Source organism: Eucyclogobius newberryi, unplaced genomic scaffold (genome assembly GCF_026437365.1).
Source record: "Eucyclogobius newberryi isolate DKJ021-1_F unplaced genomic scaffold, fEucNew1.0.hap1 SCAF_20, whole genome shotgun sequence".
NCBI classification, from domain to species: domain Eukaryota; kingdom Metazoa; phylum Chordata; class Actinopteri; order Gobiiformes; family Gobiidae; genus Eucyclogobius; species Eucyclogobius newberryi.
Window position 1 is genome coordinate 28,413,564 of NW_027315835.1, and position 25,000 is coordinate 28,438,563.

Sequence of the window (25,000 nt, forward strand, 5' to 3'; positions counted from 1 at the left end):
ATTCATATATATACTATACTTTTCATATATATACAATAGAATTCATATATATACTATACTATTCATATATATACTATATTGTTCATATATATACTATACTTTTCATATATATACAATAGAATTCATATATATACAATAGAATTCATATATATACTATACTATTCATATATATACTATACTATTCATATATATACTATACTATTCATATATATACTATACTGTTCATATATATATACTATACTATTCATATATATACTATACTATTCATATATATACTATACTATTCATATATATACCATACTATTCATATATATACTATACTATTCATATATATATATACTATACTGTTCATATATATACTAGACTATTCATATATATACTATACTGTTCATATATATATACTATACTATTCATATATATACTATACTTTTCATATATATACAATAGAATTCATATATATACTATATTGTTCATATATATACTATACTATTCATATATACTATACTATTCATATATATATATACTATACTATTCATATATATACAATAGAATTCATATATATATACTATACTTTTCATATATATACAATATAATTCATATATATACAATAGAATTCATATATATACTATACTATTCATATATATACTATACTATTCATATATATACTATACTGTTCATATATATACTATACTATTCATATATATACTATACTATTCATACATATACTATACTATTTATATATATATATATATTTATACTATACTGTTCATATATATACTATACTATTCATATATATATACTATACTTTTCATATATATACTATACTATTCACATATATACTATACATATATATACTATACTATTCATATATATACTATACTATTCATATATATACTATACTATTCATATATATACTATACATATATATACTATACTATTCATATATATACTATACTATTCATATATATACTATACTGTTCATATATATACTATACTATTCATATATATACTATACTATTCATATATATATACTATACTATTCATATATATACTATACTGTTCATATATATACTATGCTGTTCATATATATACTATACTGTTCATATATATACTATGCTGTTCATATATATACTATACTGTTCATATATATACTATGCTGTTCATATATATACTATGCTGTTCATATATATACTATACTATTCATATATATACTATACATATATATACTATACTATTCATATATATACTATACTATTCATATATATACTATACATATATATATATACTATACTTTTCATATATATACTATACTTTTCATATATATACAATAGAATTCATATATATACTATACTATTCATATATATACTATACTATTCATATATATACTATACTGTTCATATATATACTATACTGTTCATATATATACTATGCTGTTCATATATATACTATACTGTTCATATATATACTATACTGTTCATATATATACTATGCTGTTCATATATATACTATACTGTTCATATATATACTATACTGTTCATATATATACTATACTGTTCATATATATACTATACTATTCATATATATACTATACTATTCATATATATACTATACATATATATACTATACTATTCATATATATACTATACTATTCATATATATACTATACTGTTCATATATATACTATACTATTCATATATATACTATGCTGTTCATATATATACTATACTGTTCATATATATACTATACTGTTCATATATATACTATACTGTTCATATATATACTATACTATTCATATATATACTATACTATTCATATATATACTATACATATATATACTATACTATTCATATATATACTATACTATTCATATATATACTATACTGTTCATATATATACTATACTATTCATATATATACTATACTATTCATATATATATACTATACTATTCATATATATACTATACTGTTCATATATATACTATCCTGTTCATATATATACTATGCTGTTCATATATATACTATACTGTTCATATATATACTATACTGTTCATATATATACTATACTGTTCATATATATACTATACTATGCTGTTCATATATATACTATGCTGTTCATATATATACTATACCATTCATATATATATACTATACTATTCATATATATACCATACTGTTCATCACATGTGAGAATATGCAACATGAATGGAGAGATGCAACTTTGTTTCATAAAATGCACCAAAAAATCAAGGGTCAGAAGAGTGGGTCAGAATAGTGGGTCAGAAGAGTGGGTCAAAAGAGTGGGTCAGAATAGTGGGTCAGAAGAGTGGGTCAGAAGAGTGGGTCAGAAGAGTGGGTCAGAAGAGTGGGTCAGAAGAGTTGGTCAGAAGAGTTGGTCAGAAGAGTGGGTCAGAAGAGTTGGTGAGAATAGTGGGTCAGAAGAGTGGGTCAGAATAGTGGATCAGAAGAGTGGGTCAGAAGAGTGGGTCAGAATAGTGGGTCAGAAGAGTGGGTCAGAAGAGTGGGTCAAAAGAGTGGGTCAGAATAGTGGGTCAGAAGAGTGGGTCAGAAGAGTGGGTCAGAATAGTAGGTCAGAAGAGTTGGTCAGAAGAGTGGGTCAGAAGAGTGGGTCAGAAGAGTGGGTCAGAAGAGTGGGTCAGAAGAGTTGGTCAGAAGAGTTGGTCAGAAGAGTGGGTCAGAAGAGTTGGTCAGAAGAGTGGGTCAGAAGAGTGGGTCAGAATAGTGGGTCAGAAGAGTGGGTGAGAATAGTGGGTCAGAAGAGTGGGTCAGAAGAGTGGGTCAGAAGAGTGGGTCAGAATAGTGGGTCAGAAGAGTGGGTCAGAATAGTGGGTCAGAAGAGTGGGTCAGAAGAGTGGGTCAGAAGAGTGGGTCAGAATAGTGGGTCAGAAGAGTGGGTCAGAATAGTGGGTCAGAAGAGTGGGTCAGAAGAGTGGGTCAGAAGAGTGGGTCAGAATAGTGGGTCAGAAGAGTGGGTCAGAAGAGTGGGTCAGAAGAGTGGGTCAGAATAGTGCGTCAGAAGAGTGGGTCAGAATAGTGGGTCAGAAGAGTGGGTCAGAAGAGTGGGTCAGAATAGTGGATCAGAAGAGTGGGTCAGAAGAGTGGGTCAGAAGAGTGGGTCAGAAGAGTGGGTCAGAATAGTGGGTCAGAAGAGTGGGTCAGAAGAGTGGGTCAAAAGAGTGGGTCAGAATAGTGGGTCAGAAGAGTGGGTCAGAAGAGTGGGTCAGAATAGTAGGTCAGAAGAGTTGGTCAGAAGAGTGGGTCAGAAGAGTGGGTCAGAAGAGTGGGTCAGAAGAGTGGGTCAGAAGAGTTGGTCAGAAGAGTTGGTCAGAAGAGTGGGTCAGAAGAGTTGGTCAGAAGAGTGGGTCAGAAGAGTGGGTCAGAATAGTGGGTCAGAAGAGTGGGTGATAATAGTGGGTCAGAATAGTGGGTCAGAAGAGTGGGTCAGAAGAGTGGGTCAGAAGAGTGGGTCAGAATAGTGGGTCAGAAGAGTGGGTCAGAATAGTGGGTCAGAAGAGTGGGTCAGAAGAGTGGGTCAGAATAGTGGGTCAGAAGAGTGGGTCAGAATAGTGGGTCAGAAGAGTGGGTCAGAAGAGTGGGTCAGAAGAGTGGGTCAGAATAGTGGGTCAGAAGAGTGGGTCAGAAGAGTGGGTCAAAAGAGTGGGTCAGAATAGTGGGTCAGAAGAGTGGGTCAGAAGAGTGGGTCAGAATAGTAGGTCAGAAGAGTTGGTCAGAAGAGTGGGTCAGAAGAGTGGGTCAGAAGAGTTGGTCAGAAGAGTGGGTCAGAAGAGTGGGTCAGAAGAGTGGGTCAGAAGAGTGGGTCAGAAGAGTTGGTCAGAAGAGTTGGTCAGAAGAGTGGGTCAGAAGAGTTGGTCAGAAGAGTGGGTCAGAAGAGTGGGTCAGAAGAGTGGGTCGGAAGAGTGGGTCGGAAGAGTGGGTCGGAAGAGTGGGTCGGAAGAGTGGGTCGGAAGAGTGGGTCAGAAGAGTGGGTCAGAATAGTGGGTCAGAAGAGTGGGTCAGAAGAGTGGGTCAGAATAGTGGGTCAGAATAGTGGGTCAGAAGAGTGGGTCAGAAGAGTGGGTCAGAAGAGTGGGTCAGAAGAGTGGGTCAGAAGAGTGGGTCAGAATAGTGGGTCAGAAGAGTGGGTCAGAAGAGTGGGTCAAAAGAGTGGGTAAGAATAGTGGGTCAGAAGAGTGGGTCAGAAGAGTGGGTCAGAATAGTAGGTCAGAAGAGTTGGTCAGAAGAGTGGGTCAGAGGAGTGGGTCAGAAGAGTGGGTCAGAAGAGTGGGTCAGAAGAGTTGGTCAGAAGAGTGGGTCAGAAGAGTTGGTCAGAAGAGTGGGTCAGAAGAGTGAGTCAGAAGAGTGGGTCAGAAGAGTGGGTCAGAAGAGTGGGTCGGAAGAGTGGGTCGGAAGAGTGGGTCAGAATAGTGGGTCAGAATAGTGGGTCAGAAGAGTGGGTCAGAAGAGTGGGTCAGAATAGTGGGTCAGAAGAGTTGGTCAGAAGAGTGGGTCAGAATAGTGGGTCAGAATAGTTGTCAGAATAGTGGGTCAGAATAGTGGGTCAGAATAGTGGGTCAGAAGAGTTGGTCAGAAGAGTGGGTCAGAAGAGTTGGTCAGAATAGTGGGTCAGAATAGTGGGTCAGAATAGTGGGTCAGAAGAGTGGGTCAGAAGAGTGGGTGAGAATAGTGGGTCAGAATAGTTGGTCAGAATAGTGGGTCAGAAGAGTTGGTCAGAATAGTGGGTCAGAATAGTGGGTCAGAAGAGTGGGTCAGAAGAGTGGGTCAGAATAGTGGGTCAGAATAGTGGGTCAGAAGAGTTGGTCAGAATAGTGGGTCAGAATAGTGGGTCAGAAGAGTGGGTCAGAAGAGTGGGTCAGAATAGTGGGTCAGAAGAGTGGGTCAAAAGAGTGGGTCAGAATAGTGGGTCAGAAGAGTGGGTCAGAATAGTGGGTCACAATAGTGGGTCAGAAGAGTGGGTCAGAAGAGTGGGTCAGAAGAGTGGGTCAGAATAGTGGGTCAGAAGAGTGGGTCAGAAGAGTGGGTCAGAAGAGTGGGTGAGAATAGTGGGTCAGAATAGTTGGTCAGAATAGTGGGTCAGAATAGTGGGTCAGAAGAGTGGGTCAGAATAGTGGGTCAGAAGAGTGGGTCAGAATAGTGGGTCAGAATAGTGGGTCAGAAGAGTGGGTCAGAAGAGTGGGTCAGAATAGTGGGTCAGAAGAGTGGGTCAGAAGAGTGGGTCAGAAGAGTGGGTCAGAAGAGTGGGTCAGAATAGTGGGTCAGAATAGTGGGTCAGAAGAGTGGGTCAGAAGAGTGGGTCAAAAGAGTGGGTCAGAAGAGTGGGTCAGAATAGTGGGTCAGAAGAGTGGGTCAGAATAGTGGGTCAGAAAAGTGGGTCAGAATAGTGGGTCAGAAGAGTGGGTCAGAATAGTGGGTCAGAAGAGTGGGTCAGAAGAGTGGGTCAGAATAGTGGGTCAGAAGAGTGGGTCAGAAGAGTGGGTCAGAAGAGTGGGTCAGAAGAGTGGGTCAGAATAGTGGGTCAGAAGAGTGGGTCAGAAGAGTGGGTCAGAAGAGTGGGTCAGAAGAGTGGGTCAGAAGAGTGGGTCAGAAGAGTGGGTCAGAATAGTGGGTCAGAAGAGTGGGTCAGAAGAGTGGGTCAGAAGAGTGGGTCAGAATAGTGGGTCAGAATAGTGGGTCAGAATAGTGGGTCACAATAGTTGGTCAGAAGAGTGGGTCAGAATAGTGGGTCAGAATAGTTGGTCAGAATAGTGGGTCAGAATAGTGGGTCAGAATAGTGGGTCAGAATAGTGGGTCAGAATAGTTGGTCAGAATAGTGGGTCAGAATAGTGGGTCAGAATAGTGGGTCAGAATAGTTGGTCAGAAGAGTGGGTCAGAATAGTGGGTCAGAATAGTTGGTCAGAATAGTGGGTCAGAATAGTGGGTCAGAATAGTGGGTCAGAATAGTGGGTCAGAATAGTGGGTCAGAATAGTGGGTCAGAATAGTTGGTCAGAATAGTGGGTCAGCTGTGTGAAGCGCTGATACATTTCCACAGGACAGATCTGAACACAAGAAGAGTCTCATGTGTGACTGTTGTATTTGGAAGAATAAATACAATTCCTTTTCAAATCTTTAACATTTTCTTTCACAGTTTTGTCTTTTTTTTTTATATAATTGTCCTTGTCAAGACGACTCGCATCAGATGTAACTGTAATAATGTAATAATGATGTGATTTCAGTCTCATAACTCCAGAACCAGGTCAGGATCAGATGTTTGTGTAGTTTTTAGACAAGAATGTGTTTTTCAAAAGTCAACTTCAAAACGGACAAATAGTGGTCAATAGTTGGAAAACCGGTAACTTTTCAAACCGACTGGAAACAGAAGGAAAAAGCACTGCAAGTTTAAGTTTAGAGTCAAAAATGAAATTGTAACAGGAAATGAAGGATGGATTGAGATATTTGTGATGATAATATGTGGTGAGCAGGTTGTGGGTTCAACGCTCTGAACATGTTAAACTGGCTCTAAAATGCAGTAGTTTAGCAGTTTATACTTCAGTTTGTACTTCAGTTTATACTTCAGTTTATACTTCAGTTTGTACTTCAGTTTATACTTCAGTTTATACTTCAGTTTGTACTTCAGTTTATACTTCAGTTTATACTTCAGTTTATAGTTCAGTTTATACTTCAGTTTGTACTTCAGTTTATACTTCAGTTTGTACTTCAGTTTATACTTCAGTTTATTCTTCAGTTTGTACTTCAGTTTATACTTCAGTTTATACTTCAGTTTGTACTTCAGTTTGTACTTCAGTTTTCTCTCACATGTGTTTAAACTGAACAGAAGAATGAAGATGTAACGTTATTCAAACTCCTCCCACTCGGCATCGTGCCAGTAAAAGAGTAAAAGTATAAAAGTATAAAAGAGTAAAAGTATAAAAGTGTCTGATATAAAACACTCAGTTGTAAATGAGACACTTTTGTTCATGAAACTTGTCTCAAAACAACACACAGTTACATAAGCCCCGGGGCCTTTTATCTTCATGAAGAACAAAGTTGTGGTGAGAACAAACCTTTTTCTGAGCTCCAAAGTCCACAAGTCCAGCAATAAATTCAAAAGCAGAAGAAAAGTTTATCCTGTGTCTTCCTCTGGCGTCGATAAGAAAAGTGATAAGTTCAAAGTCTGTTCCACTTCTGCTCCAGGGGCCTCTGGTTCTTGTGGCGTCTCGTTCCTGGTAAAATATTGACAGAATCAAAGCCGGAGCTTTCCTCAGGTGAAGGGCTCCCAGAGTGTGAGGCTCCGCTGCTGCATTCCAGCCCCACAGCACCTGTGAGGCCCCTCCCCTTCTCCCAGGCCTCCTCCCAGGCCCCTGGGAGTGGCTCCGTGTGCAGAACACTGGCTGCGGCCCCTGGGAGTGGCTCCGTGTGCAGAACACTGGCCCCAGGCTGTGGGAAACACTCGTATGAAAAAGACACAGTTCATTTATTTGCAGCTCGAAGCTAAAGTGTAAAAAACAGCTTTAAATGGATCAGGTTAAGATAAGATGTTCCTTTATTGTCCACACATGGGGAAATTTCATTGTTGCAACGCAGTAGATCCAGAGGAAAAGAACAGAAAACTTATAGAAAGTTTAAAAAACGCTCTTAATAGAAGAACTCTTATAAACAAAACCTTTCATTTCTTAATAAGGAATGGAGGGAAGAAAATAAAGATAAAATAAAAACAGCTATTGTAAGACAAAATAATACTAATAATAATGGTAAAAATATAGCTGCAAGCGGCAATGATCGGCCCTCGCCACGCCGCCGCCGCCACGCCGCAAGAGGAGGGGGCGCTTACGCGCCCCAATTGTCCTTTTATTACGCCTACTGCTGAATCTGTGACGCTGTCACATCTTCTCCCCTTTGTTTTACATCAAAAAGCAATTTCATTTTGAATTCTTGGCAAAATGTGCGGCTTTGCCGCACAGACACCGTGACTCTTTGAATAAAAATGTGGATACCTTTTGATGGTCCTGAAGATGAGTCTCACCAAATTTCAGTTTAATAGGGCTGACGCCCTGGGAGGAGTTTGTGAAAGTCTAAAGTGTAAACATGTTCTGGCGATTTCCCCATTGGAATAACATGGGAGGTTTTGGTCATCGTTACGGCAACGCCATAACAATTATGACATGAGTCATAGACTTTTTGATGTGGCCAAAATTGAGTTGTGTGTCAAATTTCATAAAATTTCGCAAAACTAAACATTTAACCTCCATATAAAATCTGTAGGGGGCGCTGTGGCACCAAATTAATGTATTTCACTTCAAGTAGGTTTAGGGCAAAGAGTTTAACAACTGATTCTAATTTGACGCAATTCGGACTTTATCTGCGCAAACGGCAGAAATGTTAAATTTGGGAGATTTCTGAAATTCTTGCTACAGTTTGCGGCTTCGCCGCACAGAGACCGTGAGAGGGTCAATGTAATTTGGATAACTTTTGATGTCCCACTCCTCACTAGCATTTTCACCAAATTTCAGCTTTTTAGGGCCAACGCCCTGGGAGGAGTTCGTAAAAGTACGACGTTTGGAAAAACTCCTGAGTCATGCTTAGACATTTTTGAAGCAATATGGCCGACATTTGGTTGGGCGGATGGCGTTGCCGTAATAATATTTTTTACTTCTCTTGTCACCATCTACCTCTGCGCCAAATTTCATGATTCTACGATCAGATTTTTTTGGGGTCATTTCCCATCTCTCAATGCATTTTTGGTACATTTGGGGGCGCTGACGCGCACATTCTTTTTATTTTAGAAAAGGGAAATAGCCAGAATGTAGAGAGGCACGATCTTTAGAGGTGTGAACATTTTTGTGACTTTTCGTCAATGTTCACTGGGTGAAAAATAGGGGGGTTGGTCCCGAGAAGAAAGAAAGAAAGAAGAAGAATAATATTCCGATGCGAAAACAATGTTTCCCATTTTTCAAATATCATAAACTATACATTTTTGGAAAGCGCTCGCGCTTTCCTACCGCATGGTGTGGGTCCCTGGTCACTGACGGGTACTTTCGTTGATTTTGGCCCTCTATACAGTAATAATGTTACATTTTTGCATTAGTTATTTATATGCACGGAACATGCAAGAGATGGGGAACGTATTCGTGAGCTACTTATCCCCATATAAAGCACTGATTGCAATGTAAAGTGCTCGTTTAGTGCACACTTTTGCACGGGCTTCGCCCGTTTACAACGGTAATGTTCCATTTTCCTACTACTAATTAGTATGCACGGGGCGTGCATGAGTGAAGGAGTGCGTTAGTGAGTGTTTGGAAGTGGGCGAGCGCTTCGCACTTGATTTCGTTCGCACTACGTGCGCACTTTCGCAGCCGTGCTTCACACGGCCTTATGGGACTAATAGGCCTAATAAACACTCTATTTTCATCAGTTATATACACATGCGTATGACATTATTGCACATGGGTATGACAGTGTTTGTTATAAAGTCTGACAGCAGCAGAAGGAAAGACGTGTGAAACGTCTCCTTCACACAGCGAGGGTGGATCAGTCACTGAAGCTGCTCTCCAGAGCGGACAGAGTGACCTGCAAGAGGTGAGACTCATGGTTCAGCATAGATGCGAGTTTAGCCAGGACCCTTCTGTCCCCCACCTCCTGCACCGAGTCCAGAGCGCAGCCCAGGACGGAGCTTTATCCAGCTTCTTCCTCTCCCTCTCTGTGATGCTGCTGCTCCAGCAGACCACACCTACAGGAGCTGATGCACCACAGAGTCAGAGAAGGTCTTCAGGAGCGGCCCTGTCAGGAGTGGACCTGTCAGGAGCGGCCCTGTCAGGAGTGGCCCTGTCAGGAGTGGCCCTGTCAGGAGTGGCCCTGTCACTCCAAAAGACCTGAGTCTCCTCAGGAGGTAGAGCCGACTCTGTCTCTTCCTGTACAGTGCGTCTGTGTTATGAGTCCAGTTTGTGGTTCAGATGAACACCCAGGTACTTGTATGAGTCACTCTCTCAATGTCCCGTCCCTGGATGTTCACTGGTGAGGGGGGCGTGGCCTGTCCCGTCCCTGGATGTTCACTGGTGAGGGGGGCGTGGCCTGTCCCGTCCCTGGATGTTCACTGGTGAGGGGGGCGTGGCCTGTCCCGTCCTTGGATGTTCACTGGTGAGGGGGGCGTGGCCTGTCCCGTCCCTGGATGTTCACTGGTGAGGGGGGCGTGGCCTGTCCCGTCCCTGGATGTTCACTGGTGAGGGGGGCGTGGCCTGTCCCGTCCCTGGATGTTCACTGGTGAGGGGGGCGTGGCCTCTGTGGAAGTCCACCACATCTCCTTGGTCTTCCCCGCGTTGATGAGGAGGTGGTTCCACAAAGTCCTGCTCCAGTCCTCTGTCCTCCACATCATCGTCTGTGATGAGTCCGATGATGGCAGAGTGGTCAGAGAACTTCTGCAGGACACAGCTGTCCGTGTCATGTCTGAAGTCTGCAGTGAAGAGGGTGAAGAGAAAGGGCACGAAGACAGTGCAAGTCCCCCACACTGCAGGTCCGAGTGTCTCACAAACTGGGGTCGGTCTGTGAGGTGGTCCAGGATCCACTCTGCAGGTCGTACTCCACACCAGCCGTCTCCAGCTTGTCCCTCAGGAGTTGATGGTGTTGAAGTCGCTGGAGAGATGAAAGAACAGGATCCTCACAGAGCTGCCAGGCTTTTCCAGGTGAGAGAGAGAGCGGTGCAGCAGGGAGATGACGGCGTCCTCCACTCCGATGCCAGCCATGGACTGCAGCGGGTCCATGGCTGAGCTCACGGTGGAGCGGAGGTGGTCCAGGACCAGCTCCAGTGTCTTCATCAGGTGGGACGTGAGAGCCACCGGCCTGAAGCTGTTGAGGTCTTTGGCGCGTGGTGTCTTGGGCACAGGTACCAGACAGGAGGTCTTCAGACCTGTGGTACCACCCTCAGCTTCAGGCTCATGTTGAAGACATGCTCCATAACTCCACACAGTTCATCTGCAGGACTCAAGGAGCCTGGGGCTGATGCCGTCAGGTCCTGCTGCCTTCCTCACTTTAATCCTCTTCAGCTCACTCCTCACCTGTGCTGCTGTGACAGTCAGTGGTTGGTAGGGGGACTGTGTTCTGGGGGGATGGGTGAGTCCAGGCGAAGTGGGGAGATGATGAGCCGGAGCAGAGGTGTGAAGAGGAACGGGGGTGGGCCATTGTCCGGCTGTGGAAGAGGGAGCATGCAGCTGTGCAGGGGGAGGGGTCTGTGCAGGGGGAGGGGTCTGTGCAGGGGGAGGGGTCTGTGCAGGGGGAGGGATGGGAGATTGATCAAACCTCAGGAAGTGAGAATTAAGCTCATCCACCCACTGTAGATCCCCCTCTGTCTGGACAGGGGGGACTTTGAAGCCTGAGATGGTTTTCAGGCTCCTCCACACTCCCTGAATGTTCATCTGCTGCAGCTGCTCCTCCTCTTGTAGCTTCCTCCTGATCTTCCTCCTCAGCTCCTTCTGCACAGTCCTCAGCTCCTCCTTGTTCCCTGACCTGAAGGCTCTCTTCTTCTCCTTCAGCAGAGCCTTCAGTTCACGGTTAATCCATGGCTTGTTGTTTGGAAAACACCGCACCGTCCGGGAGGGAACAATGTTCTCATGTAGTCCTGATGCTCTGTGATGGTGCTGATGTCCTGATGCTCTGTGATGGTGCTGATGTCCTGATGCTCTGTGATGGTGCTGATGTCCTGATGCTCTGTGATGGTGCTGATGTCCTGATGCTCTGTGATGGTGTTGATGTCCTGATGCTCTGTGATGGTGCTGATGTCCTGATGCTCTGTGATGGTGCTGATGTCCTGATGCTCTGTGATGGTGCTGATGTCCTGATGCTCTGTGATGGTGCTGATGTCCTGATGCTCTGTGATGGTGCTGATGTCCTGATGCTCTGTGATGGTGCTGATGTCCTGATGCTCTGTGATGGTGCTGATGTCCGGATGCTCTGTGATGGTGTTGATGTCCTGATGCTCTGTGATGGTGCTGATGTCCTGGTGCTCTGTGATGGTGCTGATGTCCTGATGCTCTGTGATGGTGCTGATGTCCTGATGCTCTGTGATGGTGCTGATGTCCTGATGCTCTGTGATGGTGTTGATGTCCTGATGCTCTGTGATGGTGCTGATGTCCTGATGCTCTGTGATGGTGCTGATGTCCTGATGCTCTGTGATGGTGCTGATGTCCTGATGCTCTGTGATGGTGCTGATGTCCTGATGCTCTGTGATGGTGTTGATGTCCTGATGCTCTGTGATGGTGCTGATGTCCTGATGCTCTGTGATGGTGCTGATGTCCTGATGCTCTGTGATGGTGCTGATGTTCTGATGCTCTGTGATGGTGCTGATGTCCTGATGCTCTGTGATGGTGCTGATGTCCTGATGCTCAGTGATGGTGCTGATGTCCTGATGCTCTGTGATGGTGCTGATGTCCTGATGCTCTGTGATGGTGCTGATGTCCTGATGCTCTGTGATGGTGCTGATGTCCTGATGCTCTGTGATGGTGCTGATGTCCTGATGCTCTGTGATGGTGCTGATGTCCGGATGCTCTGTGATGGTGTTGATGTCCTGATGCTCTGTGATGGTGCTGATGTCCTGGTGCTCTGTGATGGTGCTGATGTCCTGATGCTCTGTGATGGTGCTGATGTCCTGATGCTCTGTGATGGTGCTGATGTCCTGATGCTCTGTGATGGTGTTGATGTCCTGATGCTCTGTGATGGTGCTGATGTCCTGATGCTCTGTGATGGTGCTGATGTCCTGATGCTCTGTGATGGTGCTGATGTCCTGATGCTCTGTGATGGTGCTGATGTCCTGATGCTCTGTGATGGTGTTGATGTCCTGATGCTCTGTGATGGTGCTGATGTCCTGATGCTCTGTGATGGTGCTGATGTCCTGATACTCTGTGATGGTGCTGATGTCCTGATGCTCTGTGATGGTGCTGATGTCCTGATGCTCTGTGATGGTGCTGATGTCCTGATGCTCTGTGATGGTGCTGATGTCCTGATGCTCTGTGATGGTGCTGATGTCCTCCCCATGTGGGTCATAACACTGTGTATAAGTGTGGGCCCCTAACACTGCAGGGGCCGACGTGGATAATCATTTACTTGACATAATATTTGACTTCAAAATGGGTAAAAGTTTTTTCGAGTAACATTACCTGTGTATTTCTTACTTGCGTACGATTACATTTACCACCCTGCACATACAGCAGGACCACCCTGCACATACAGCAGGACCACCCTGCACATACAGCAGGACCACCCTGCACTTACAGCAGGACCACCCTGCACATACAGCAGGACCACCCTGCACTTACAGCAGGACCACCCTGCACATACAGCAGGACCACCCTGCACATACAGCAGGACCACCCTGCACATACAGCAGGACCACCCTGCACTTACAGCAGGACCACCCTGCACATACAGCAGGACCACCCTGCACTTACAGCAGGACCACCCTGCACTTACAGCAGGACCACCCTGCACTTACAGCAGGACCACCCTGCACATACAGCAGGACCACCCTGCACATACAGCAGGACCACCCTGCACATACAGCAGGACCACCCTGCACTTACAGCAGGACCACCCTGCACTTACAGCAGGACCACCCTGCACATACAGCAGGACCACCCTGCACATACAGCAGGACCACCCTGCACTTACAGCAGGACCACCCTGCACTTACAGCAGGACCACCCTGCACATACAGCAGGACCACCCTGCACTTACAGCAGGACCACCCTGCACATACAGCAGGACCACCCTGCACTTACAGCAGGACCACCCTGCACATACAGCAGGACCACCCTGCACATACAGCAGGACCACCCTGCACATACAGCAGGACCACCCTGCACTTACAGCAGGACCACCCTGCACTTACAGCAGGACCACCCTGCACATACAGCAGGACCACCCTGCACTTACAGCAGGACCACCCTGCACTTACAGCAGGACCACCCTGCACATACAGCAGGACCACCCTGCACTTACAGCAGGACCACCCTGCACATACAGCAGGACCACCCTGCACATACAGCAGGACCACCCTGCACATACAGCAGGACCACCCTGCACATACAGCAGGACCACCCTGCACTTACAGCAGGACCACCCTGCACATACAGCAGGACCACCCTGCACATACAGCAGGACCACCCTGCACATACAGCAGGACCACCCTGCACATACAGCAGGACCACCCTGCACATACAGCAGGACCACCCTGCACATACAGCAGGACCACCCTGCACTTACAGCAGGACCACCCTGCACATACAGCAGGACCACCCTGCACATACAGCAGGACCACAAATGTTTCTGTCCACGGGTTTGTTTTTTACAGCCTCCGCAAAAAGAAAATATGCGCAGCTTCCGACGCACATGGTTTCTCTGTTGACATCCACATAGCACTAGCATGCCGTGACGTAGAAGACTTTGACATTGACATGTTATTCTAGCCAATAAGAATACCTTTCAAACGGTGGGCGGGACTAAGGGCTTCTTCACACAGAATCGTCTGTAAGACTGTCAGAGCCTAGATTTTTGGGCAGGAGGCGACTAGACTTTGTGCATCACGTTTTCTGAGTTTATTAGCCTTTTGGACGCGCATTTTGTTAGATATATGTATTAATATACCAATACAAAATAAAATAAAAATATTAGGAATTTATTTTTTATTTTTTTAACCTCTATATGGGAAATTCATGGGTAAACTCGTTTACACATTTTCACATACATTGGTTTTTAGCAGTTATAATAGGTATTAGTGGCCTACAAAACATCAAAATGTATGTTTTATGATCATAGAGGAGCTAAAATTGTAATAAAACAGTTTGGCACAGTTGGCACATATTTGGATCACTTGTTCGAATATACTTTTTGATACAAAAAGGTCAACAGCACCAAAATACCTGTTCCTAGAGATCTGAAACTTTACACAGTTGTTGTCATGACAACATCATGTACAGTGAACAGCATATGCACACAATGAAGTATGTCATGCTCAGGACCATTACAAATTGACAGTATTCAGGCGAGACTAAAAAAGGATGTTTTGTTTATGTTTGGGCCTCTGTAGTGTAAGTTCTGAAGCCCTGACAGTTTGTCATGTGCACATCTGCAGAAACTAGAAGGCCTAAGCTTTCCCATGATGCATCACACTTGCATGTGGAACATAAGATCCTCTTTTAATAAACAATGATATCTGGGTCCAACCATTGTGCACAGGGCCAAATAGGCGGATGGTAACAGGTTAAATTGTATACTAAAACTGTGAGTTTGTATTCTCTGTGTGCTCAGGCTGTGGCCATGTCCCAGCTTCAAGTCCTCCATCATTGTCCCTGTCCCCAAGAGGCCCCGGATCACTGGACTTCATTACAGACCTGTGGCACTGACGACTGTAGAGGCCCCGGTCCCTCCATGAGAAGAGTTTTCCCTCTGATGTCGGACTCGTGAACATGAGTTAAACACGATCAATTTAATCATCATTTAATCACTACATCTGTGTGTACATCTGTGTGTACATCAGTGTGTACATCTGTGTGTACATCAGTGTGTACATCTGTGTGTACATCAGTGTGTACATCTGTGTGTACATCAGTGTGTACATCAGTGTGTACATCTGTGTGTACATCAGTGTGTACATCAGTGTGTACATCAGTGTGTACATCAGTGTGTACATCTGTGTGTACATCTGTGTGTACATCTGTGCGTACATCTGTGCGTACATCAGTGTGTACATCTGTGCGTACATCAGTGCGTACATCAGTGTGTACATCAGTGTGTACATCAGTGTGTACATCTGTGCGTACATCAGTGCGTACATCTGTGCGTACATCTGTGTGTACATCTGTGTGTACATCTGTGTGTACATCAGTGCGTACATCAGTGCGTACATCAGTGTGTTCAGGCTGTGATTGTGTACCTGTGTGTCGGTGGATCTAAGGTTCTGTGTGATGGGTTTTATAAGAAATGTGGCACATTTACACATTTTCATGTGTTCATTCATATACACCGTCCCTTTTATCAATCCATAAACTTAAGAGTGAACTTTACAATGCACAGGATGTGAAGAGAAGCTTCTGGAAGCCACATGTATTTAAAAAGTAACAAAAAAAGATGCAGAATAAAAAGTGTCTTATGACTTTATTACAAACAAAAGAGACTCTGACGACTCAAGAATCCAAGTAAAAGACAGAAATACATATGTACAGTATAAAACTTACACAACCTGTGCTGGCATAACATAATCTGAGGGATGAAAATGATGCACAAGATGTCGTTCTGACCGCGCCCTTTCTATGGATGCATTTCAGACATAAATAAAATCATTCAACCACAAAGAGGAGATTTGTCATTTTCACCATGAAAAAAACTCATGAGATTCTAGGGTCAAGTCCATCAGCAGAAGAGCTGCACGAGCACAGAGCCTGGACGTGTCCCACATGAAGCTGCTGCTCTGTCCCCGCTCCGTCCCGTCACTGCTTGGTCTTCTTGAGGATGGTGCCCACCGCAGAGATGATTGTGGTTTTGTTGCCGCTGGCGGCAGTTGTCACGGAGACGACGGCGGGCAGTGTAGCAGAGGTTGTGATGATGGTGGGCAGGGGCACGGGCGTGGCAGAGTCCCACTTACTTCTCCTTTTCTGTGCATCTGCTGAGAGGACAACACAAGCGCATGAGAAAGCATGAACCTGAACTCTCCTCGACCTCCGAGAGCTACGTCTGAGGTCAACACTAAGGACCGTGGAGGTTCTTTATGCACTCAAGAGAACGTGGGGCTTTAGGTGGATCAGAATCTTCCAGAACATCATGACAAACAGAGTAGAACAAGCACATGCATCGTCCTGCAGCGCTTCAGCTCGCCTGGTTCTGAGCGATCCAGACACGCACGCACATGCCACTCGACTGCTGTTTACCCAGGGACTGGCCTGGACTTTGTTGGTTGTATGGATTTACAAGGGTCAGGTCACAATAAAATCCTCAGAACTGAAACATGAGAATCGTGAGAATCACTTTATGTGCCAATGTTGTTATGCTTTGATTTTGTTGATGGTCCTTTAGAAGCGAAGGAAAGTGAAAGAAGAATCTCAACAATCCAGTCTAATCTTCAAGAGGCGACGATATGTAACATTTAAATCTGATGCTAATGATCCTCACGTGACGAACTGCACTGACTTTATGAAGACGTCTCAAGTCTCGACCTGAGTCCAGTCACAAGTCGTCTGCTTCGAGTTCCACGTCCTTTAAGTCTTTAGACTAAATGTCCTGCACTTCATGGTCCAAGTCAAGTTCTCAGTCTTAGTTTGATCAAGTCAAGTCTCAAGTCCGACTCGAGTCCAAGTCACGACTAGAAAGACAGGAGCCTTGTCTCAGGGCCCGTTCTAAAGGCGTTACCTGTTGCCGTGGTGCTGCTGGTGCTGCTGGAGGTGCTGGAGGCGGGGGCCGCGCCGCTGGAGGCGTTGGTACCTTTCTTAGTCCCCGTCACAAACTCGATCTGTAAAACGCAGCATGAGTCAGCTCCACACGTCCACATGCTGTGCAGAGGAATGTGTCATCTCAGGGGAAGGAGAGTATGTGCTGACGGCCCCGGGGCCACTCAGGAAAACTGAATATCATCAGTGTAAACGCAGACGGTTCTGCACATGTTCAGTCATGTTACACAGCAGCATCTTCACAAACACTGCAGCACACTGCGATGAGCCTTTATCTGTCCCACATGTGACATGTCAGCGCTGCATCAGAAGAGAAGAACAGAAATGGATGATGAGGCGTGTTTGCCCTTATGACGCGGTCTTGCACCCACCGCCCGTCAGTTTGGAGATTGGAGGAAAGGAGATGGTCTGTACTAAAGCTAAACACTGCGGGAATCAATCTAAAAATCACTCTGGTACATATATGAAGCACAAATAGCAATGTAAGAAGGTTAAACGCTCTGAAAAGTCGATTTTGCATGTTATGGGACCTTTAAGAGAAAAAAACTCGATGAAAGACAAATGTGTGGACGCCACATTCAAGAGGTTCTGAATCCAAATGAGACATGTCCATGTCAGAGGATCATTATTGATGACTCATTATATTAAACTGGTACTTAGAACATCTAAAGCGTCTGACAGACTTGTAAGACGCCAAAGACGTTTGATTTATACAGTAATAAATATCACAGAATAAAAAGTCGACCTGCAAATGTGCAACGACTGTGCCACCCGTCAGCAGCAGCTTTAGAACGTTACTGAGCTGCTGCTGAAGGACCTGAGCTGAACTCCACATGTGTTCTTTCTGAGGCTGGTACAGACTTGTCCATGACGCAGACGCCTCAAGATGAACACTCACCTTAGTACGCTCTTTTTTGGCCTTTTCCAGTTTGTCCATGTCCACCTTCTGTGCTTTAGCTGAAACAAACACACACACACACATGTGTGAGGTCACACATGTGTGTGAGCCTGAGGTCACACATGTGTGAGAGCCTGAGGTCACACATGTGAGAGAGCCTGAGGTCACACATGTGTGAGAGCCTGAGGTCACACATGTGTGAGAGCCTGAGGTCACACATGTGTGAGAGCCTGAGGTCACACATGTGAGAGAGCCTGAGGTCACACATGTGTGAGAGCCTGAGGTCACACATGTGTGAGAGCCTGAGGTCACACATGTGTGAGAGCCTGAGGTCACACATGTGTGAGAGCCTGAGGTCACACATGTGTGAGAGCCTGAGGTCACACATGTGTGAGAGCCTGAGGTCACACATGTGTGAGCCTGAGGTCACACATGTGTGAGAGCCTGAGGTCACACATGTGTGAGAGCCTGAGGTCACACATGTGTGAGAGCCTGAGGTCACACATGTGTGAGAGCCTGAGAGCCTGAGGTCACACATGTGTGAGAGCCTGAGGTCACACATGTGTGAGAGCCTGAGGTCACACATGTGTGAGAGCCTGAGGTCACACATGTGAGAGAGCCTGAGGTCACACATGTGAGAGAGCCTGAGGTCACACATGTGTGAGAGCCTGAGGTCACACATGTGTGAGCCTGAGGTCACACATGTGTGAGAGCCTGAGGTCACACATGTGTGAGAGCCTGAGGTCACACATGTGTGAGCCTGAGGTCACACATGTGTGAGCCTGAGGTCACACATGTGAGAGAGCCTGAGGTCACACATGTGTGAGAGCCTGAGGTCACACATGTGTGAGAGCCTGAGGTCACACATGTGAGAGAGCCTGAGGTCACACATGTGAGAGAGCCTGAGGTCACACATGTGAGAGAGCCTGAGGTCACACATGTGTGAGAGCCTGAGGTCACACATGTGAGAGAGCCTGAGGTCACACATGTGTGAGAGCCTGAGAGCCTGAGGTCACACATGTGTGAGAGCCTGAGGTCACACATGTGTGAGAGCCTGAGGTCACACATGTGTGAGAGCCTGAGGTCACACATGTGTGAGAGCCTGAGGTCACACATGTGTGAGAGCCTGAGGTCACACATGTGTGAGAGCCTGAGGTCACACATGTGTGAGCCTGAGGTCACACATGTGTGAGAGCCTGAGGTCACACATGTGTGAGAGCCTGAGGTCACACATGTGTGAGAGCCTGAGAGCCTGAGGTCACACATGTGTGAGAGCCTGAGGTCACACATGTGTGAGAGCCTGAGGTCACACATGTGTGAGAGCCTGAGGTCACACATGTGTGAGAGCCTGAGGTCACACATGTGTGAGAGCCTGAGGTCACACATGTGTGAGGTCACACATGTGTGTATGACCTCACGGTGCACGTGTGGCAGTGACTCGGAGGCTTTACCCAGAGCTTCGTAGTAGGAGTCTTCTGACCAGCCGTGAGGGTCAAACATGTCTTTGGGGTAGTTGGTTCCCAGCTCGTCGATGCTGCAGAACTGAATGAGCTTCTCGTAAATGCTGCAAAGGAAACAAACTGTGATACGAGGCCAAAGCGGCAGAGGAGTAAACGCAGGGTGAGTGCTGCACCTCGGGTTCCGGAATTCTTTCTTCTTCTGAATGTGGTTGTTTGTGTCGAAGTCTCCGTGGAATTTACGCTCGTATAATTTGTGGATTTTCTCCTGTTACAAAACAAACAAATCAATAGTTACAAAGTGATCAGCAGAACAGCTCCAGCTTTAAGTCCAGTGTGACCGAGGCTCAAGGGCCGACCAGTGTTAGAGAGCGTGACTTTAACTGTGCAGTCCAGTGTTAGAGAGCGTGACTTTAACTGTGCAGTCCAGTGTTAGAGAGCGTGACTTTAACTGTGCAGTCCAGTGTTAGAGAGCGTGACTTTAACTGTGCAGTCCAGTGTTAGAGAGCGTGACTTTAACTGTGCAGTCCAGTGTTAGAGAGCGTGACTTTAACTGTGCAGTCCAGTATTAGAGAGCGTGACTTTAACTGTGCAGTCCAGTGTTAGAGAGCGTGACTTTAACTGTGCAGTCCAGTGTTAGAGAGCGTGACTTTAACTGTGCAGTCCAGTGTTAGAGAGCGTGACTTTAACTGTGCAGTCCAGTGTTAGAGAGCGTGACTTTAACTGTGCAGTCCAGTATTAGAGAGCGTGACTTTAACTGTGCAGTCCAGTGTTAGAGAGCGTGACTTTAACTGTGCAGTCCAGTGTTAGAGAGCGTGACTTTAACTGTGCAGTCCAGTGTTAGAGAGCGTGACTTTAACTGTGCAGTCCAGTGTTAGAGAGCGTGACTTTAACTGTGCAGTCCAGTGTTAGAGAGCGTGACTTTAACTGTGCAGTCCAGTATTAGAGAGCGTGACTTTAACTGTGCAGTCCAGTGTTAGAGAGCGTGACTTTAACTGTGCAGTCCAGTGTTAGAGAGCGTGACTTTAACTGTGCAGTCCAGTGTTAGAGAGCGTGACTTTAACTGTGCAGTCCAGTGTTAGAGAGCGTGACTTTAACTGTGCAGTCCAGTGTTAGAGAGCGTGACTTTAACTGTGCAGTCCAGTATTAGAGAGCGTGACTTTAACTGTGCAGTCCAGTGTTAGAGAGCGTGACTTTAACTGTGCAGTCCAGTGTTAGAGAGCGTGACTTTAACTGTGCAGTCCAGTGTTAGAGAGCGTGACTTTAACTGTGCAGTCCAGTGTTAGAGAGCGTGACTTTAACTGTGCAGTCCAGTGTTAGAGAGCGTGACTTTAACTGTGCAGTCCAGTGTTAGAGAGCGTGACTTTAACTGTGCAGTCCAGTGTTAGAGAGCGTGACTTTAACTGTGCAGTCCAGTGTTAGAGAGCGTGACTTTAACTGTGCAGTCCAGTGTTAGAGAGTGTGACTTTAACTGTGCAGTCCAGTGTTAGAGAGCGTGACTTTAACTGTGCAGTCCAGTGTTAGAGAGCGTGACTTTAACTGTGCAGTCCAGTATTAGAGAGCGTGACTTTAACTGTGCAGTCCAGTGTTAGAGAGCGTGACTTTAACTGTGCAGTCCAGTGTTAGAGAGCGTGACTTTAACTGTGCAGTCCAGTGTTAGAGAGCGTGACTTTAACTGTGCAGTCCAGTGTTAGAGAGCGTGACTTTAACTGAGCAGTCCAGTGTTAGAGAGCGTGACTTTAACTGTGCAGTCCAGTATTAGAGAGCGTGACTTTAACTGTGCAGTCCAGTGTTAGAGAGCGTGACTTTAACTGTGCAGTCCAGTATTAGAGAGCGTGACTTTAACTGTGCAGTCCAGTGTTAGAGAGCGTGACTTTAACTGTGCAGTCCAGTGTTAGAGAGCGTGACTTTAACTGTGCAGTCCAGTGTTAGAGAGCGTGACTTTAACTGTGCAGTCCAGTGTTAGAGAGCGTGACTTTAACTGAGCAGTCCAGTGTTAGAGAGCGTGACTTTAACTGTGCAGTCCAGTATTAGAGAGCGTGACTTTAACTGTGCAGTCCAGTGTTAGAGAGCGTGACTTTAACTGTGCAGTCCAGTATTAGAGAGCGTGACTTTAACTGTGCAGTCCAGTGTTAGAGAGCGTGACTTTAACTGTGCAGTCCAGTGTTAGAGAGCGTGACTTTAACTGTGCAGTCCAGTGTTAGAGAGCGTGACTTTAACTGTGCAGTCCAGTGTTAGAGAGCGTGACTTTAACTGTGCAGTCCAGTATTAGAGAGCGTGACTTTAACTGTGCAGTCCAGTGTTAGAGAGCGTGACTTTAACTGAGCAGTCCAGTGTTAGAGAGCGTGACTTTAACTGTGCAGTCCAGTGTTAGAGAGCGTGACTAACTGTGCAGTCACAGTTTCCTTCTATGTTGAGGCCCTGGATGAGGTACTCTGGGTTCTCTGCGGCTGGTGTGATGCTGACTGAGGGTTTGTACTCCGTGTGGAGATATTTGGCGAGGAGGTTCCACTAAACCGCAGCAGCAGATGTGACAGAGGAATGCTGCTCGTCTGTCACTGACGACGGGCTTTTCAGTAACGCACAAAAGGTGGAACGCACCATTATCATTTATCATTTCAGACGTAGAAGGCCGTGTGCAGAGTCACATTCCACGTCTCTGCTGCAGGTCTGACTTCTGTACCGAGCACACGGCTCATACTCAAGCATCATTTCATTTGGGCTGCAACTAACACTTATTTTGCTGATTCATCTTTCGATTAAACAATGTTTTTATTATAGATTTTGATGCCACAAAACCCACACATTTTACATGTTTCTTCTGTCGTTCGGGGTCATTCCTGCTCTGTCCCGGTCATAAGCCTCTTCTCTATGTTTGAAGTCTTTGTATCGACCAGAGAACGATTATTCCATTACCCAATGAGTGTAAGGACTGGCCCTCACTGACCACGGTGTAGGACTGGCCCTCACTGACCACGGTGTAGGACTGGCCCTCACTGACCACGGTGTAGGACTGGCCCTCAATGACCACGGTGTAGGACTGGCCCTCACTGACCACGGTGTAGGACTGGCCCTCACTGACCACGGTGTAGGACTGGCCCTCACTGACCACGGTGTAGGACTGGCCCTCGTTAGTGTCTGTGGTCCTTGTTTTATGCCGGTGATTACGGAGAGTGATTAGGCAACGGAGGCAAGACGACGCTCTGCTCGGAGTGTGGAAACATGAGTGAAAGTGGTTTGTGTGGCTGCAGGGCCTGGATCCAGGGCTGAGTCAGGCCCGCGTCAGGGCGTGGCAGCGTGTGTCCCGACCCGTTTTAATTACAAGGGCGAGTCTCGTTAGAAGAGGAATGAGGAGGGTAAATAAAGGGAAAGTTAGGAGCGTTTCAGACACTTCAGAAAGTCAGAGGTTCAAGTCTAAAAATGAAGTTGAAGTTCATCAATTAAAAGCGACAAGTCTATATTGAAAGAATTGTCGACTCTGATCTGAGCTTTGTGTCCGAGCAGGACTCACGTGACTAAAGAACATGTCCTGTTTTTGATGGATTAAGATTCATCAGAATATCATCAATGTTATTTATCTGGGTCATATTTTCACGCACAGGTTTTCACACGGCGGTGGAGCAGCTGATGGTGTCACAGGCAGCTCCACCTCTGAGTGTAGTGAGACGTGCACATGAGTCCTACACTAGAGTACTTGTGAGTACACGTGCCTGACATGTTCCTGAAGAGGCTGCACAGTAACACCTCACACAGAAAGTACACCACATTTAAACCTACATCACACCAGCACCAAATGAGAAAATGCTGAGGCTAATTAACTCTAAGACTTCCCGAGTGATTCAAGGCCCTGCGGCACCTGTGGGCCCTGCGACGCCTCGGGGGCCCTGCGACGCCTCGGGGGCCCTGCGACGTCTCGGGGGCCCTGCGACGTCTCGGGGGCCCTGCGACGCCTCGGGGGCCCTGCGACGCCTCGGGGGCCCTGCGACGCCCTGCGACGCCTCGGGGGCCCTGCGACGCCCTGCGACGCCTCGGGGGCCCTGCGACGCCTCGGGGGCCCTGCGACGCCTCGGGGGCCCTGCGACGCCTCGGGGGCCCTGCGACGCCTCGGGGGCCCTGCGACGCCTCGGGGGCCCGAGGCGTCGCGGAGGATTGTGCTCTTGTACTTTGAAGAGTTGATTACCTGCAGTTGGGAGGAGCAGCGTCCGGGGGGCTGGGGCGGGACCAGGATGTCATCTGGAGACATGTTCCTCACCTTCTCCGAGAACAGCGCTGAGGACACACAAGCACAAGACAACGTCACATTCACCCAAACTGTTCTTCACCGAGTGTTTGTCCCCGTGTTGTTTGTCCCCGTGTTGTTTGTCCCCGTGTTTGACCGTGTCCATGTGCAGTGACAGGGCACATGTTGAACTCTGACCTCCACCAATGTAAAGACAATGTGTGTGTGACAGTGGAAATGTCTCATCTCTAATGCTTTTCCACATTCTCCAGCGGCTCGTAAACCCCCCAGGGGGAGGAGCACAGGGAGTGTCTGCTGTCAGGGCCTGCTCCTGCCCCTGCTCCTGCCCCTGCTCCTGCCCCTGCCCCTCCTCTCCCTGTGGACCCAGCCCTTGTTTTGACTGCTGTGTGCTGTCTTCTGACTGCGGGCCAGGCATTTTTCACTTTCCCTCAGAGTGTGTCTGTATGTGTGTGTGTGTGTGTGTGTGTGTGTGTGTGTGTGTGTGTGTGTGTGTGTGTGTGTGTGTATGTATATGTGTGTGTATGTGTGTATATGTGTGTGTGTGTGTGTATGTGTATGTATATGTGTGTGTGTGTGTGTGTGTGTGTGTGTATGTATATGTGTGTGTATGTGTGTATGTGTGTGTATGTGTATGTATATGTGTGTGTGTGTGTGTGTGTGTATGTATATGTGTGTGTGTATATAAGATAAGATAAGATATTCCTTTATTGTCCCACATGGGGAAATTTCATTGGTGCAACGCAGGAAGGTACAGAGGTAGATCCAGAAGAACAGATCACTTATAGGAAGTCTGAAAAACACTTTCAGTAGAAGATCTCCTATAAATAAATAAAAACTCCCATAGACAAATAAATACATAAATACATAAATACCATTGCATGTGATCACGACAGTAATTGCACATGAATATGTGTCACGACAGCACATGGATTGCACATGAATTTCACATGAATTGCACATGAATTCCAAC

The 25,000-nt window shown here is 46.0% G+C and overlaps 2 protein-coding genes across 4 annotated transcripts in view; both read right to left on the minus strand.

Moving 5' to 3' along the window:
• The window catches only part of itgb4 (integrin, beta 4), a 71,344-nt gene extending 64,067 nt beyond the window's left edge, over nucleotides 1–7,277 (minus strand). The window contains exon 1 of the mRNA XM_072455744.1: nucleotides 7,077–7,277. The gene's annotated coding sequence lies outside the window, so the exon portion shown is untranslated. The remainder of the gene's footprint in view (nucleotides 1–7,076) is intronic.
• Nucleotides 7,278–16,132: 8,855 nt separating this feature from the next.
• Nucleotides 16,133–25,000, minus strand: part of sap30bp (SAP30 binding protein) — a 32,349-nt gene continuing 23,481 nt past the window's right edge. For 2 of the 3 annotated variants that reach the window (XM_072456530.1, XM_072456528.1), the window contains 6 exons: nucleotides 23,971–24,059; nucleotides 19,967–20,058; nucleotides 19,785–19,897; nucleotides 18,334–18,392; nucleotides 17,398–17,497; nucleotides 16,133–16,657 (listed from right to left, as the gene is read on the minus strand). In XM_072456530.1, coding sequence (XP_072312631.1) covers nucleotides 16,482–16,657; nucleotides 17,398–17,497; nucleotides 18,334–18,392; nucleotides 19,785–19,897; nucleotides 19,967–20,058; nucleotides 23,971–24,059 — 629 coding nt within the window. In that variant the 3' untranslated portion in view covers nucleotides 16,133–16,481. The remainder of the gene's footprint in view (nucleotides 16,658–17,397; nucleotides 17,498–18,333; nucleotides 18,393–19,784; nucleotides 19,898–19,966; nucleotides 20,059–23,970; nucleotides 24,060–25,000) is intronic. The other variant, XM_072456529.1, reaches the window with a different exon arrangement.